This window comes from Panthera pardus, unplaced genomic scaffold, assembly GCF_024362965.1.
Source record: "Panthera pardus isolate Hobbes unplaced genomic scaffold, ASM2436296v1 HiC_scaffold_25, whole genome shotgun sequence".
In the NCBI taxonomy this organism is placed as follows: domain Eukaryota; kingdom Metazoa; phylum Chordata; class Mammalia; order Carnivora; family Felidae; genus Panthera; species Panthera pardus.
Window position 1 is genome coordinate 25,971,086 of NW_026526821.1, and position 14,858 is coordinate 25,985,943.

Consider the following 14,858-nt stretch of genomic DNA (forward strand, 5'->3'; position numbering starts at 1 on the left):
CTCCGGATGGCTGCGGGGCCTCACTCCAGCCATGAGGCTGAACCAACTTTCAGATGCAAACCGCTCACCCTAGTGGCATGACCAACTGACCACAACACCAAGGAGCCTCTGGGGCCCTGTCCCTATGCTTCACCTGCTGGACAGCTGGGCCAGGTGTCTCGGGGGAGGGGATTCTCCCTGCATCCAGCCGGGGCCTCATCAGGGGAACGCGGCCAATCTCCAAGACAGCCTGGCGCTTAAGGGGGTAAAGGGACACACAGCCTGACCTCCCGGCCTGGAGGCCTCTGATATCTGCAAATATTTATTTTCTTCTCCAGGACTCTAGTGAAGAAGGAGGTCAATAGAAGGAGGTCTGTATCCTCTGGGTCTGGCAGGGGTGAGCCAGGGACAGACAGGACCCCCATGGGCCTGGTCACTGTGCTGGACGACTGGAGACACGGTGGGCCACCTCAGAACCCGATGCGGGAACTTTTCATGGAGGACAGAAGGGTGGTATTCAGGGGTCTTGAGAGCTGCTTGATGGACGAGGCAACAGGCATGGGTGTGGCCGACCTCTGCACGATGTACCTGGATGCCTGGGACAAGACTGAGGGGGAGGACTGGAGGTACGGGGAGGTGGACAGGCCAGACTCCAGGAACCTGAAGCCTGAGGCTGTCCAGGAGAGGGAGTTGCTGGGAGAGAGGGAGGCAGTGGGCGAGCTGGTCGTGGTGTTGGGCATGGTCTCCCTGTCAGCATCCGGGTCCTTCTGGCGGTTGTGGGTCACCGGGTGGGTGCGCTGGCCCTGCTGCCCCAGGACGTTGTGCAACACGAGGTCAGACATGTGGGTGGGCGACAGGTTGTTGAAGTGCAGGCTTTGGTAGATCTGAGGTGAAATCTGTGGGGAACAGAGCAGGGGAGTTTGAGGGGTTCACCCAGGACCAAGAGCAGGCTCACGCGGAGGATGGGCCAAGTCTCCAGAGTACTGTGGTTGTCACTGATGTCCACAGCCTTCCGGAACTGCAAGCCCACTGTGCTCCAGGCCCGGCAGCCAGCCCTTCTCCTGGGGTTGGCAACAACGCTTTGAGGTCAGCACTGGACCGTCCCCATCTTAGAATGAGGCCTCAAGCTGGGCCTGATTGAGGCTCAGGTGGGAGGAGTCCCCCAGACAAGCTCCCACCTCTCCTGTCAGCACTCACCAAGCTGCGCTTTGAGGCCCATCTCCAGAAGGCAGGGATGTGGCCTCCCTTCGCACTGACCTCTCCCAGCCCGGGACAGAGGGGTTCTCTCACACCACTCGGTGCCCATCACAGAGGGAGGAAGTTCTCATAAATGCCCCTATGGCAGATGCCTCTGAAAGAGGCTGGAGTCTGCCCAAGCAAGAGGCTTGCTTAGATGGGGCTCAAAGCTGTCTTGCAAAGTCCCCGGCTCTCTCTTTCTTTCCCCAAGCAGAGCCCCCCACTTCCGTTCCCTCTGTCTCTCACATGGCACCGGGAGACCCCGTGTCTGCTCTAGAGCAGCCCACAGTACGGAGACTAACAACCAACCAAACGCACAGCCACAGACTTTGGGAAATTCTTTGAAGGCTATCAAAGTCCCAGGTCCACAGAGAACCTCCTCCCATAGGCCCGATGAGGTGTGTCCTCAAAGACAAAACCTGTGTCCATGGCCTTGGCCAGGGCCTTGGCAAACAAATCAACCCAACCAGCTTCATCCCAGAATTCTGTTAAAGGGCTGGTGCTTCCTTGCCCCCACGAGAGGGCCCTGTGGGCTCAAGGGAGGCTGCTAATGGAACTGGGATCCCCAGCCTCCAGCATCTCAGGGAGCGAGCCCCACCCTGCTTCACCTGGTACTTCATCCAGCTATACTGCACGTTGGTGGACCAGAGTCCAGGACTCCGTGACCGGTCCTTAGGCTTGTACGCGGCTCCCACAACTTTGCTCTCCTGCAGGAGTCACGGGCAAGAGTGAGGCCTCAGGGCTGACAGCTGAGGGCCCCTCTATGCCCCCGGTTCCCCCACCCAGCCTCACCTGCTTGCCCTTGGACTCCCACTTGCACCAGCTGCTCTCAACGTCTTCCTGGGAGCGCTCTCCAGCCCACGGGGATGTCTGGGTTATCTTCTGCAGGTTGGCCCAAGCTTCAGCCTCCATGTCTGGCTTCCCATTCAGGAGAGCCACGAGTGCCACCTCCTCCTGCCGCTGGTACACCAGGGCCTCAGCCAGAGCCCGCTCCTCCCTGATGGAAGGCGCTTTCCTTCATAAGATGCCCTCACACCACAAGCAGCCTTCCCGGGGAGCACAACGGGTTTCTCCCGCCTGGGCCCGATCCTCTTCTACCTCCTTATCCCTCTCCTGAGGTCATACTGCCCAGGACCAACACTAAACAGGTGTCCAATTAACATCAGCAAAGACTAGATTAAACGGACCCCCCAACAAGTCCTGAGACCTTTCCTAGCACCCTGAGCTCTTCCCATGGAGGTCTAATACCCCATCTTGATCTTACCTGGTCCCCCCAAATGTGGAATATTTAAACATCCTCTCCCTTCCAAGGAAACCCTACCTCTACCTTGTTTGATAACCCCACATAGGACCGTAAAGAGGTATGCCTTGACAAGAGACTAGGAGCCACAAGGACTGTATGGGTGCCTGGAAAACTCCTACTGACATATCAAAACCCAATTCCAGAATCTCTTCTCTTATGAAGCTTCTCTTTTACTTGATCCACCCAATGAGGTGATTGTCCTCTGAGCCATTCCTATTCTTAATAGTCTCATCACTTATCAGATAAAACAACAACCATGAGTTTGTGTGCCAATCTCCCCAAGTGGACTCTGAGTTCTCTGAGGCAGCACTTGTATCTGGACCTCTAGAACCTAACACAGAGTCTGGAAGTCAGCAGGACCTTGGTAAATATTTTTTGGGGATGACCCCAAATTATCTGAGACTTGGTCAGGAATAAGAGTGGAACATGGGTGGAGAAAGAACCTGTAGAGGAAAGAAGCAGCAAGCAGCCTGACTTTCCTGTGGATCAGGGAAATAACACAAGTGTGTGTTCAGGACCAGAGCTCTGGGCACTGTCCTACCAGGGACCTCTAGCCACATAGAAATGGTCCCAGCAGGGAAGCCAGCCCTGGCAAATCTGAACCGGGCTCTGGGGCAGAGGCCCATCTAACAGCTTGCCTTTCTATACTTTCTGCTGATTTGTACCACTCAAACCTTCAGTGGACCTGGGCTCTTAGGCCATAGCTGCCACCTGTAGAGTCAAGTTGCCTGCAAGTCCCAAACCTTTGGCCTTTACCAAATATGCCCAGTGCTACCCAACCCAGATGAGGCTGCCTGGGACCTGGGGAGGCTCCCAGCCTCCCCCTCCTTGGGCCAGCAAATACCAGCTGGGCTGTGATAACTCACTGCAGCTCTGAATGGAAGGCCTTCTGGGCAGCAACTACAGTGTCATCCTCCTCCTTTGAGTTTCTTCTCAGTTCAGGATCACCAACCATCTGAATATCCCGCAGCCTTTTCCAGACACTCAGGCCGAACGTCCCTGTGATTTAACCAGAACCAACTCAGTCACAAGAAGTGGCCTACCTCCCTTTCTCTGAACCTGCTACCCCTCACCCTCCACCCTCAAGACTCAGCTAGCAACCCCTTACCCTTGGCCCACACTTCATGATGCTTACCACATGCCAGGCATTATGCCGGCTACTTAACAAATACCTGAAGGAACTAGCCTTAGTCCTACAATACACTTGGAGTTCAGGCCAAAGCATCCTGCCCCACATGTAGGCTGAGATGGAAAGACCTCGATGGCAATGACTGAGTGATCTTCAATTGGGCTTAAGCAGCTCGTGTGTAAAGTAGCAATGACATAAAGTGATCAGGCACCCACCAGACATGAGATTGGGGTGGCACTAGAGAGGAGAAAGGCTGGAGGAGAAAGCAGGTAGTAAGAACAGAGAAACATGAGTCCTACTTTGGGGCAGGGCATGGTGAGTAGTAGGCAACTGCCCTGCTGCAGAATTTCTAAAAATTAAAAAATATAGTTAAAAAGTCATATTTTAAAAACTCTTGGGGAGCTGTAGAAGCAAAAACAGAGTAGATGAACTAGGGGTGCCAGGGTGGCTCAGTCAGATGAACATCCGACCTTGATTTCAGCTCAGGTCATGATCTCACAGTCTTGAGATTGAGCCCCGTGTCAGGCTCCGCACTGGGTGCAGAGCCTGCTTGGGATCCCATCTCTCCCTCTTCCTCTGCCCCTCCCCCACTCGTGCACATTCTCTCTCTCTCTCTCTCTCTCTCTCTCTCTCTCTCAAAAAAAATAGATTAACTAAAATTACAGAAAGGGGGATGGTGCCTGAGTGGCTCAGTTGGTTAAGGGTTTGACTTCAGCTCTGGTCATGATCTCACATTTCATGAGTTCAAGCCCTGCATTGGGCTCTCTGATGTCAGCACAGAATCCACTTCAGATCCTCTGTCCCCCCTCTCTCTCTGCCCCTTCCCTGCTTGCTCTCTCTCTCTCTCAAAATAAATAAATATTTAAAAATTTTTAATAAATAAAAAAATAAAATTATAGAAAGGGAAGAGTCCTTCCAAGAAGAACTGAAATTGAGATCTGATTCCTTCTCTGGGAGTCTGGGCACAGGCTGAGTGAGAATCAGGCTCTGCTTAGGCAGAAGGAAGCTCCTGGAAGCAAAAGAAATCATCGGAGCTTCTGCCAGACATTCTGGCTGGCAGGATGGGATCAAGTCTAGTGAAGTCCCAAATGCATAGACGTGTTTTCCATAGGACATTTGCTGAGCACTAGGGGAGCTGAGGGCCTGGAATTTGGGTTAGACAGATAGAATGAGGTTGTTGGGAGACAAAGTCCCACTGGAGGAAAAAACCTTTGACAAACACAACAGACTTCACCCTTGAGACGATTGCACAATGGAAGATGGAAGAAAACCAAGTCTTCCTAAAGCTGCAACCCAGACCCAATCCAGCTCAGTTCCTGACAGCAATGAGATGAGCAGCCTTGTACAGAGCAACGAGCACATGTGCTGGAGGAAAATCCATCAACTTCTGTCTCTGTGGTTCTTTTATACAAAGTCTAGAAAAGTCTTGGCTTTGGTTTGAGGAGGGGTTGTTTCATTTTGGGGGGTTTTGGAGAGGTAGGTTTTTTATGCATTTAACATATAAAAAGACAGAAAAGTACAACCAATAATAAAGAGAAGAAATAGGCATTAGAAATAGACCCACAGATAATTCTGACACAGGAGTTAGCAGATAAAACTTTATTGCAAATAGTTACATAAAATGAAGGAAAATATGAACAAAATGAAGGGAAAGAAGGAGAATTTCAACAGTGAATTGTATTCTACAGGAAAGAACCAAATCGGTATTCGAGAACTAAAAAAAAATATGAAATTAAGAATTAACTGAATGGATTTAATACCAGGCTGCATACAGAAGGAGACAGGACTAACGAATTGGAAGGCAGGTCATCAGAAAATATCCAAACTAGAAGGCAGAGATAAAAAACAAACAAAAACAAAAAAGAAACAAACAAAAAAACAGAAAGAACAGAACAGAGCATAATAGCCATATGGGACAGAGTCAAATGTTCTAACATATATGTAAATTGGAACTCCATAATGGGAGGAGAGAGAGAATGGGCAAAAGCAGTATTGAAGAGATAATATTTGACAACTTTTCAAAACTGGTGAAAAATACCAACCCCCAGATTTAAAAAGATCAGTGAACTCCAAGCAGGATGAATACAAATAAAAGCACACTAGGAACATCATAATCAAACTGTTGAAAACCAAAAGCAGTCAGAGAGAAAAGAAAAATTACTTTCAAAGTAACTTACAGTTGACTTAAAAAAATTCTTTTTTACATTTATTTATTTTTGAGAGACAGGGTGAGACAGAGCACAAGCGGAGGAGGGGCAGAGAGAGAAGGAGACACAGAATCTGAAGCAGGCTCCAGGCTCTGAGCAAGAGTTCAGCACACAGCCTGGCGCAGGGCTTGAACCCATGGACTGCAAGATCATGACCTGAGCCAAAGTCAAACACTTAACCGACTGAGCCACCCAGGCACCCCTACAGTTGACTTTTTGAGAGAAAATATGGAAGCCAAAGACGATAGAAAAGTCTCTTTTTCAATATTGAAAGAAAATTAACTTCCAGCTGAGATTTCTATGCCCAGTAAAAGAGTCTTAACATTTTAAGACAAACTAAATGTTTTCATATACAGAAAGCTTAAAGGATCAGTACAGATGGATTCTATAAGAAATAATAAAGGAACTTCTTCAGACTTAAGGAAAATGATAGCAGACAGAACCCCAGTATTTCAAGAAGGAATAAAGAGCATCAGAAATGGTAAATATGGGTAAATATAAAAAGAAATAGGCTGCTTACAGTAACATTAATAACAGTGCCTTGTGGGAAGACATAACATATTTGAAATAAAATATATGCTAGAGATAGCATAAACAGTGGGGAGAAGAAAGTAAGATTCTTGCACAAGAAGTGGTATCAGGTCAAGAGTGTATATTATAACCTCTAAATAATCTCTAAAGAACACTGAAGAATAATATAAAAACATACAACTAAAAAGTTAATAAAGGAATAAAACAAGATAATTAATTTTTTAAGTTTATTTATTTATCTTTGAGAGAGGAAAGCACAAGCAGGGGAGGGAAAGAGAGAGATACACATGGAATCCCAAGCAGGCTCCAGGCTCTGAGCTGTCAGCACAGAGCCCAACACAGGGCTCAAACTCATGACCCACGAGATCATGACCTGAGCTGAAGTCAGATGCTCAACCGACTGAGCCACCCAGGTGCCCCGATAATTGTTTTTAAATACTTGATTAATGCAAAAGAAGAAAGAAAAGGAAGACTAAAGGAACAAAGAATAGAAAAACAGTATCAAGATGATAGACTGAAACCATATAAATAATTCCATTAATATTTGAACGGACTAAATATACAATTAGAAGGCAAATATTGTCAGGATGAAAAAAATAAAACTAAATACAATGCTGTTTAAAAGAGGCACATATAAATATAAGGACAGAGATAGGTTGAAAAGTCATGTTGGCAAATGTAATGAACTTCCAGTGGTCAGATGAATAAATTCTGGGGATCTAATGTATAACATGGCAACTATAGTTAACAATACTATATTGTATACTTTAAATTTGCTAAGAGAGTAGATATTAAGAACTCTTACCTTGCACAAATACTATGTGAGGTGATAGATGTATTAATTATCCTGATTGTGGTGATCATTTCACAGTGTATGCATATACCAAATCATCATGTTATACACATAAAACACCAGCTTACTCAGTCTTTTTTTTCTATATTTCTATTACTATGTCTTCATAGTCACTAATCCCTTCTTCTGTAGTGTCTAATTTGCTATTAATCCCATCCAGTGTATTGTTATCTCAGACACTGTTATTTTTAATTTCTAATTTCAATTTGGGTCTATATATATATATATATATATATATATATATATATATATATATATTCGAGTTCTCTCCTTAACATTTTGATGTTTTCTTCTACCTTTTGTAACACATGAAGTATATTCATAATATTATAGATTTACTTATATTATATATTATAATATTATATCTATATTTCATATAATACAGATGTAATTTATAATATTACAAATATATACAATACATACTAGTATATTATGTATAAATTATAATACCTCAGGGATTACTATTCTTTGCTGCCTGCTGTCTAATGTCTGGAAACTGTCACATATACTTTGTTCATGTTTTTAGTTGTTTAAAGCGAGAATGTAAATCCAGTCCTTGTTAGTCTATCATGTCTGGAACCAACAGAAATGATAGGCAATAGAAACAGACCCAGAAGTGAACCAGATATTAGAGTTATCAAAGACTTTAAAATAGCATTGGCAATATGTTCAAGGATATAAACTATAAAATGAGGAATTCCATCCAAGGACAGGAATAAAATAAAAATAATCAAAGAGTTTTTTACCCATATAAGAGCTGAAAATGTGAGGAAAGGAATAAATCTTTGATAAGAGACAAGAGACCAAGGCTGCTTTCAGCCCTGACAGAGTAATGAGAGGAGGATAAGCCCAGATAAGTGCTTAGTGAACTTTGAACAGCCTCACATGGCATGACATACTATAATCCAGGATGTTCAAGCCACAGGGCAAGTCTGTAGCTACCCACCAACTCTTTCCCTCAGGCCTTCACAGGGTATATAGTGGCAGTCCAGTGAAGGCTGGGGGCAGGGCAGAAGAGCTGAGACATAGACCATGCAAGTATCAAGTGTAAGAAAGCATACGGTGCTTTTTCTGTGATGGCTATAAGGATATATGTATACTTTCTGAAAATTCATCAAGCTGAACCCTTTTGGTTTGTGTGCTTTACCTTATATAGGTTATAACTCAACAATTAAGTTTATTTTTTTATTATTTGAGAGAGAGGGAGAGAGTGCACATGAGTGTGCAGGAGAGGTAGAGAGAGAGAATCTCAAGCAGACTCTGCTGTCAGCACAGAGCCCGACATGGGCTCGAACTCACAAAGTGTGAGATCAGGACCTGAGCCAAAATTAAGAGCCAGACACTTAACCAACTGAGCCACCCAGGCACCCCAAGTTTATTTTTAAAAAGAGAAAGGAATGTGCCTTCTCAGATACGTGATTTGCAAAAATATACACAGGCAAATAATGTTGGGTGGATGGGTGGGGGGTTAGATGGACAGCTGATGGATGAATGGACACACTGCTGAATGGACAATTGGAAAGGGACATATCCTGTGATACTATTTGAGCAAAGGCAGCTGCTATGGCTTGAAACTCCACCCCATAGGATATAAGGTTTATGCCATTTTATGCTCTAACAGGGACAGGACCACAATGGGCCATGTGGCACGGCTGAGCTTCAGTAGGACCCATACCAACGGTGTCACCGGAGAGTTTCCGAGCCTTGACATTACAGTCCTGGCCAGCACTGATAACCAGCTGGAAGGCATCTACATACAGGATGTCTGCCACACTGTCCAAATGGTCCTTCCAGGTATTCAGAAGCTTGGGAGGAACCAAGGAAATGGTCTGGCCAGCCACAACCTACAGGGGACAACACAGGAGAACTACTTATCCCAAGACACAGGTTCACCAGAGGGCACATGACACTGGAGGCAGCAGAGCCCTCTGGAAGGATCCTGGGACACAGTCCCTTGGCCCACGTCCCAGGGTCCTAGTTCTAGACATGTTCCCACATTAGCTTTCTGGTGACTTCAGGTAAATCCTGGTACTTCTCTGGCCCTCACTGGTCCCTTTGGTAAAATCATAAAAAAGCATTCGCATATTGCTATATTGTTTACCAGATGTGTCTATACAGATTATTCCATTTGAATGTCATAACAACCTTACAGGATGTGTATGAGTCTCACCATTTCGTAGAGGAGAGAACTGAGCCCAGAGCCACATAGTGGTGAGGCTAGGACAAGAAAAACGGACAAAGGATGTGAACAGACAATTCCCAAAACTATACATGGCCAATAAAATAAGGAAAGATGTCAACATCACTAATAAGCAAAGATAGCTTCATTAAAATCAAAGGAAACCATTTGTATCTAAAAATCAGCTAAAGGTTTGTTTCACTTCGAACATTTATTTATTGAATGCCTTCTCTAAGCGAGGCACTCTGATAGACCCAGGGAACGCTCACTCGGATGAATACCGCTAATAATAAATACTTTATGTTGGCAAGGATAAAGCAGAATAGGCTAATAATGTGCAAAACTCTATAAACTTTCTGGAGTGTAGTTTGGCGGTACACATTAAAAGCCTTGGAAAGATTTATGCTTTCTCCCCATATTATTTCCATGAGATAAATTACCAGATGCATGAACAACTACAAATAAACAAAAAAAGATTTGTGAAAAGGAAAAATTGTTCTACCATTTTTCTACCTTTTAAACACAGTTTTATTGAGATATAATTCACAATTCACCCATTTGAAGTGCTCGCTTCAGTCATTTTTAGTATGTTCACAGAGTTTGCAACCACCATCACGTTCAATTTTAGACCATTCCATCACTCCACAGTTGGTATAAATGGAATCATGCAATATGTGGTCTTTTATGACTGGCTTCTTTCACTTAGCATAATGTTTTCAAGATACATCATGTTATAGCGTGGATCAGCACATCATTCCTTTATGTATCTGTTCAACAGTTGTGGACATTTGGGTTGTTTTCACTTCTAGGCTATTGTAAATAATGTTGCTATAAACACTCGTATATAAGGTTCTGTGTGGACACCTCTTCATTTCCCTTGGGTGTATATTTAGAGGTGGAATTCTTGGGTCATATGGTAACCCTATGTTGAACTTTCTGAGAAACTTAAATCGTTTTCCAAAGTGGCTGTACCACCTTACGTTCTTACCAGCAATGTATGAGAGTTTCAATTTGCCCACAACTTAGCCAACATTTATTATCTACAGCTATCCTAATGAGTGTGAACGGGGATCTCATTATGGTTTTGATATACATTCCCCTAATGGCTAATGATGTTTGGCATCTTTTCATATACTTATTGCTGATTTGTGTATCTTCTTGAAGAAATGTCTATTTAGATTCTTTGCCCATTTTTAACTGGGTAATTTGTCTTTTTATTGTTGATGTGTAAGATTTCTTTGAGTATTCTGGATACTAGTTTCTTATCATGTACATTATTTGCAAATATTTTCTCCCATTCTATATGTCATCTTTTCACTTTCTTATATGGTGTCTTTTGTAGGCCAAAAGTTTTTAAATTTGACAAAATTCAATTTATTTGTTTGTTTTGTTGTTTGTGTTTTTGATGTCATATTTAAGAAATATTGGGGCGCCTGGGTGGCTCAGCCAGTTAAGCGTCCAACTTCGGCTCAGGTCATGATCTCGCGGTCCATGAGTTCGAGCCCCACGTCGGACTCTGTGCTGACAGCTCAGAGCCTGGAGCCTATTTCAGATTCTGTGTCTCCCTCTCTCTCTGGCCCTCCCCGTTCATGCTGTCTCTCTCTGTCTCAAAAATAAAATAAAAGTTAAAAAAAAAATTAAAAAAAAAGAAATATTGCCTAACCCTTGCGCCTGGGTGGCTCAGTCAGTTAAGCCTCTGACTTAGCCTCAGGTCATGATCTCATGGCTCTTCCAGCCCCACATTGGGCTCTGTGCTGACAGCTCAGAAGCTGCAGCCCACTTCGAATTCTGTGTCTCCCTCTCTCTCTGCCCCTCCTCTGCTCTCTCTCCCTCTCAAATAAACATTAAAAAAATTAAAAAATATATTGCCTAACCCAAAGTCATGCAGATATCTCCCTATGCTTTCTTCTAAGAGTCTTATAATTTTAACTCTTCCATTTAGGTCCATGACCACTGAAAGTTAATTTATGAAGTAAAGTATGTTTTCCTTTATGTTGTGTGTTCATTCTTTGCTGTGGATATCCGGTTTTCCCAGCACCATTTGTTTAAAAAGATTATTCTTTCTGGGGCCCCTGGGTGGCTCAGTCGGTTAAGCATCCAACTCTTGATTGTAGCTCAGGTCATGATCTCACTGTTCGTGAATTTGAGCCCCACATCAGGCCCTGCACTGACAGCATGGAGCCTGTCTGCGATTTTGTCTCCTGTCTCCCTCTCTCTTTGCTCCTCCCCTACTTGCGTTCTCTCTCTCTCTCTCTCTCTCTCTCTCTCTCTCTCAAAAATAGATTTAAAAACATTTAAACAATTATTCTTTCCTCCATTTGATTGTTTTGGTACCTCTGTCAAAAATAAATTGATCAGAAATTTGACAGTTTATTTTTCCACTCTTAATTCTATTTTATTGACCTATATGTCTATGCTAATGCTAGCACCACACTATTTTCACTGTAGCTTTGCAGTAAGTTTTGAAATTGGGAAATGTGAGTTTTCCAACTCTGTCTTTTTTCAAGATTTTTGGACTGTTCTAGGACATTTGCATTTCCATATGAATTTTAGGATCAGCTTGTCAATTTCTGCAAAATAAGGAGTGGGGGTTGATAGATTACACTGAATTAATTTGGAAAATATTGTTATATTAACAAGATTAAATCTTCCATCCATGAACATGGGATATCTTTCCATTTATTTAGGTTGTCTTCGATTTCTTTCAACAGTGTTTTGTAGTTTTAATAGCACAAGTTTTGTACTACTTTTGTAAATTCATTCCTAAATATTTTATTCTTTTTGATGCTATTATAAGCTGGATGCCTTTTATTTCATTTTCTTGCCTACTTGCCCTTCCAGTAAAACATTAGTAGTTGAGGAAGTTCCCTTCTACTCCTTGTTAATTGAGCGCTTTTATCAGGAAAGGGTGTTGCATTTTGTCAAATGCTGTTTCTGTATTTATTGAGATGATTATGTGTCTTTTGTTCTTTATTCACTTAATATGGTGTATTATATTAATTGATTTTGGATATTAAACCAACCTTGCATTCCTGGGATAAGCCTCACTTGGTCATGATGTGTAATCCTTTTCATATGTTGCTGGATTCAATTTGCTAGTGTTTTATTGATGGCATTTGCATCTGTATTCATAAGGGACATTGGCCTATAGTTTTATTTTCTTGTGATGTCCTTGTCTGGTTAGGTTATCAAGGTAACATGGCCTCATAGAAAACTCTTTGGCAAGAATTCTTGAAGAATTGACATTAATTCTTCTTTAATTATTTGTAGAGTTCACCAGTAAAGTCATCTGTACCTGGGCTTTTCTTTGTGGGAAGCTTTATTACTAGTTCGATCTCTTGTGATATTCAAGTTTTCTATTTCTTTAAATTTTCTATTTCATTTTGAGCCCATTCTGGTAGTTCATATCTAAGAATTTATCCATTTTCTATCATTTTTTTGATAATGAAAAATTAAAAACTGTTCTAATGTCTGACAATAAGTTAAATAAATGATTGTACCTCTATACAGTGAAATATTGCTTCATCATTAGAAAGTCTGATTTTCAAGAATGTTTGATAATATAGAAAATTCTAGTTACATACAGTATAATCCCAATTTGTTTAAAATATATCATTATAACACTAAGTGCAGATGGTCGGGAGCACAGATTCTGGAGTCAGACTTGAGTTTACTCCCAGGTCCAACACTGGCAGTTGTGTGAACTTAGGTCCCTCCAGCTCTTCAGTTTTATCTTCCTCATCTGAAAAGTAGCATCTCTCTCCCAGAGCAATTATGGAGAATCAGTGAGAGAACACATAAAAGCACTTATCACAATTCTTGAAACACATTAAGCAGTAAATAAATGACACGCATTGTTGTTAATATAACGATTATATTAACATTACAGATTCCTCATATAGTGAACCCATGGGTGACTTACTCCCAACAGATTTGAATGCAGTGACATTTTCTTCTTACTAAAACCAGACTAGACATAATATCTTTGTGCAGAGATTCAAAAAGCACCTAAGACTGCAAGATGGCTATCAGAACTGCAAATGCATACAACCCTTTAATCTAGAAATCCCACTTCCAGGAATTTATCCTTCAGGCATATTTTTCACACATATGAAACAACATTCACTCTTCACCTTTGTTAAGAACAAAAGATTGAAAACAACCTCAATTTCCCTTCAAAGGAAATTATATCAATAACATGTCCTATGGTTTACTACACAGCTATAAAGAATAATGTACTCATATGCAAAGATCTCCAAGATATATTATGGAATAAGAAAAACAAGGTGAGCACCAGTGTAAATGACATGCTACCTTCATGTAAAAACAAGGAGAGAACTTTACACATTTCTGTTTGCATAAATAAACACTGGAAGAATAACCAAAAATCAGCAGAAGTGGAACAAGAAGTTTTTCTTGGTTTTGGGCAGTGGGGAATAGGTGTAGGACTAAGAGTCCTTACTACAGGCCTTTTGCCACCCTGAGTTTTTAAAATCTTCACTAGTATATAACATACATATAGAAAAGTGTACATATCATAAATGTAACGAATAAACTTTCACAAACTGAACACAGCTGTATGACCAGACCCAGATTATGAAACAGAACATTGTCCACCCACCAGAAGTCTCCCTTATGGCTCCTTCCGACCAATCCATGCCCACACAAAGATAATCACTTCTAATAGGGTGTGTTTGTTTTGTCTGTTTTCGTACTTTATATAGATCGAACTATAAAACTTACAATATATACTCTTTCATGTCTGACTTCTTTAACCTACTTTGTTCAAATAATTACCCATTTTGTAATCAATAGTTACAAACCATTCATTTCTAATGCTGGGTATTATTCTATATGGTGTGTATAGCACAATTTATATTTCACTCTACACTGATGGGCATTTGGGTTGTTTCAAATGCAAAGTTATTGCAAATGGTAATTATATCAATGTTCTTATTCATTATCTTTTAGAGCACAGGCTTCTCTTGGATATAAACCTAGCAGTGGAATTGCTGGATCATAGTGTAGACACATATTCAGTTCTAGTGGGAACTACCAAACAGTTCCCCAAAGTGATTACACCAATCTACATTCCTGCCAACAGTGGAAATTCCAGTTGATCTACATCCTTGCCAACATTTGGTATTGCCTGTCTTTTTAGTTTTAGTCATCCTGGTAGGTATATCGTGGTATCACATTGTGGTTTTAATTTGCATTTTCTTGATAACTAAGGAAAAGGTTCTCAGCTTCATTATTCATTAGGGAAATATCAAGTGATTTTTGACTATGTAAATATATTACCTACTCAAGAAAATACATAAACATTTTCATTATCTTAAAACGAATTCATGAGTCCAGGGCCTTCATCACAAAGATTAAAGCCCATAGAAGTGGTGTGTGTGTGTGTGTGTGTGTATGCATGTGTATGCAGGTGTGTATAC

General features: G+C 42.1%; 1 protein-coding gene across 3 annotated transcripts in view; it reads right to left on the bottom strand.

The window, feature by feature from the left end:
• Positions 1–288: 288 nt before the first annotated feature.
• EFCAB8 (EF-hand calcium binding domain 8) overlaps positions 289–14,858 on the bottom strand; it is a 65,723-nt gene continuing 51,153 nt past the window's right edge. For all 3 annotated transcript variants that reach the window (XM_053890347.1, XM_053890346.1, XM_019458795.2), the window contains 5 exons: positions 8,914–9,082; positions 3,385–3,517; positions 2,008–2,212; positions 1,824–1,922; positions 289–875 (listed from right to left, as the gene is read on the bottom strand). In XM_053890347.1, coding sequence (XP_053746322.1) covers positions 450–875; positions 1,824–1,922; positions 2,008–2,212; positions 3,385–3,517; positions 8,914–9,082 — 1,032 coding nt within the window. In that variant the 3' untranslated portion in view covers positions 289–449. The remainder of the gene's footprint in view (positions 876–1,823; positions 1,923–2,007; positions 2,213–3,384; positions 3,518–8,913; positions 9,083–14,858) is intronic.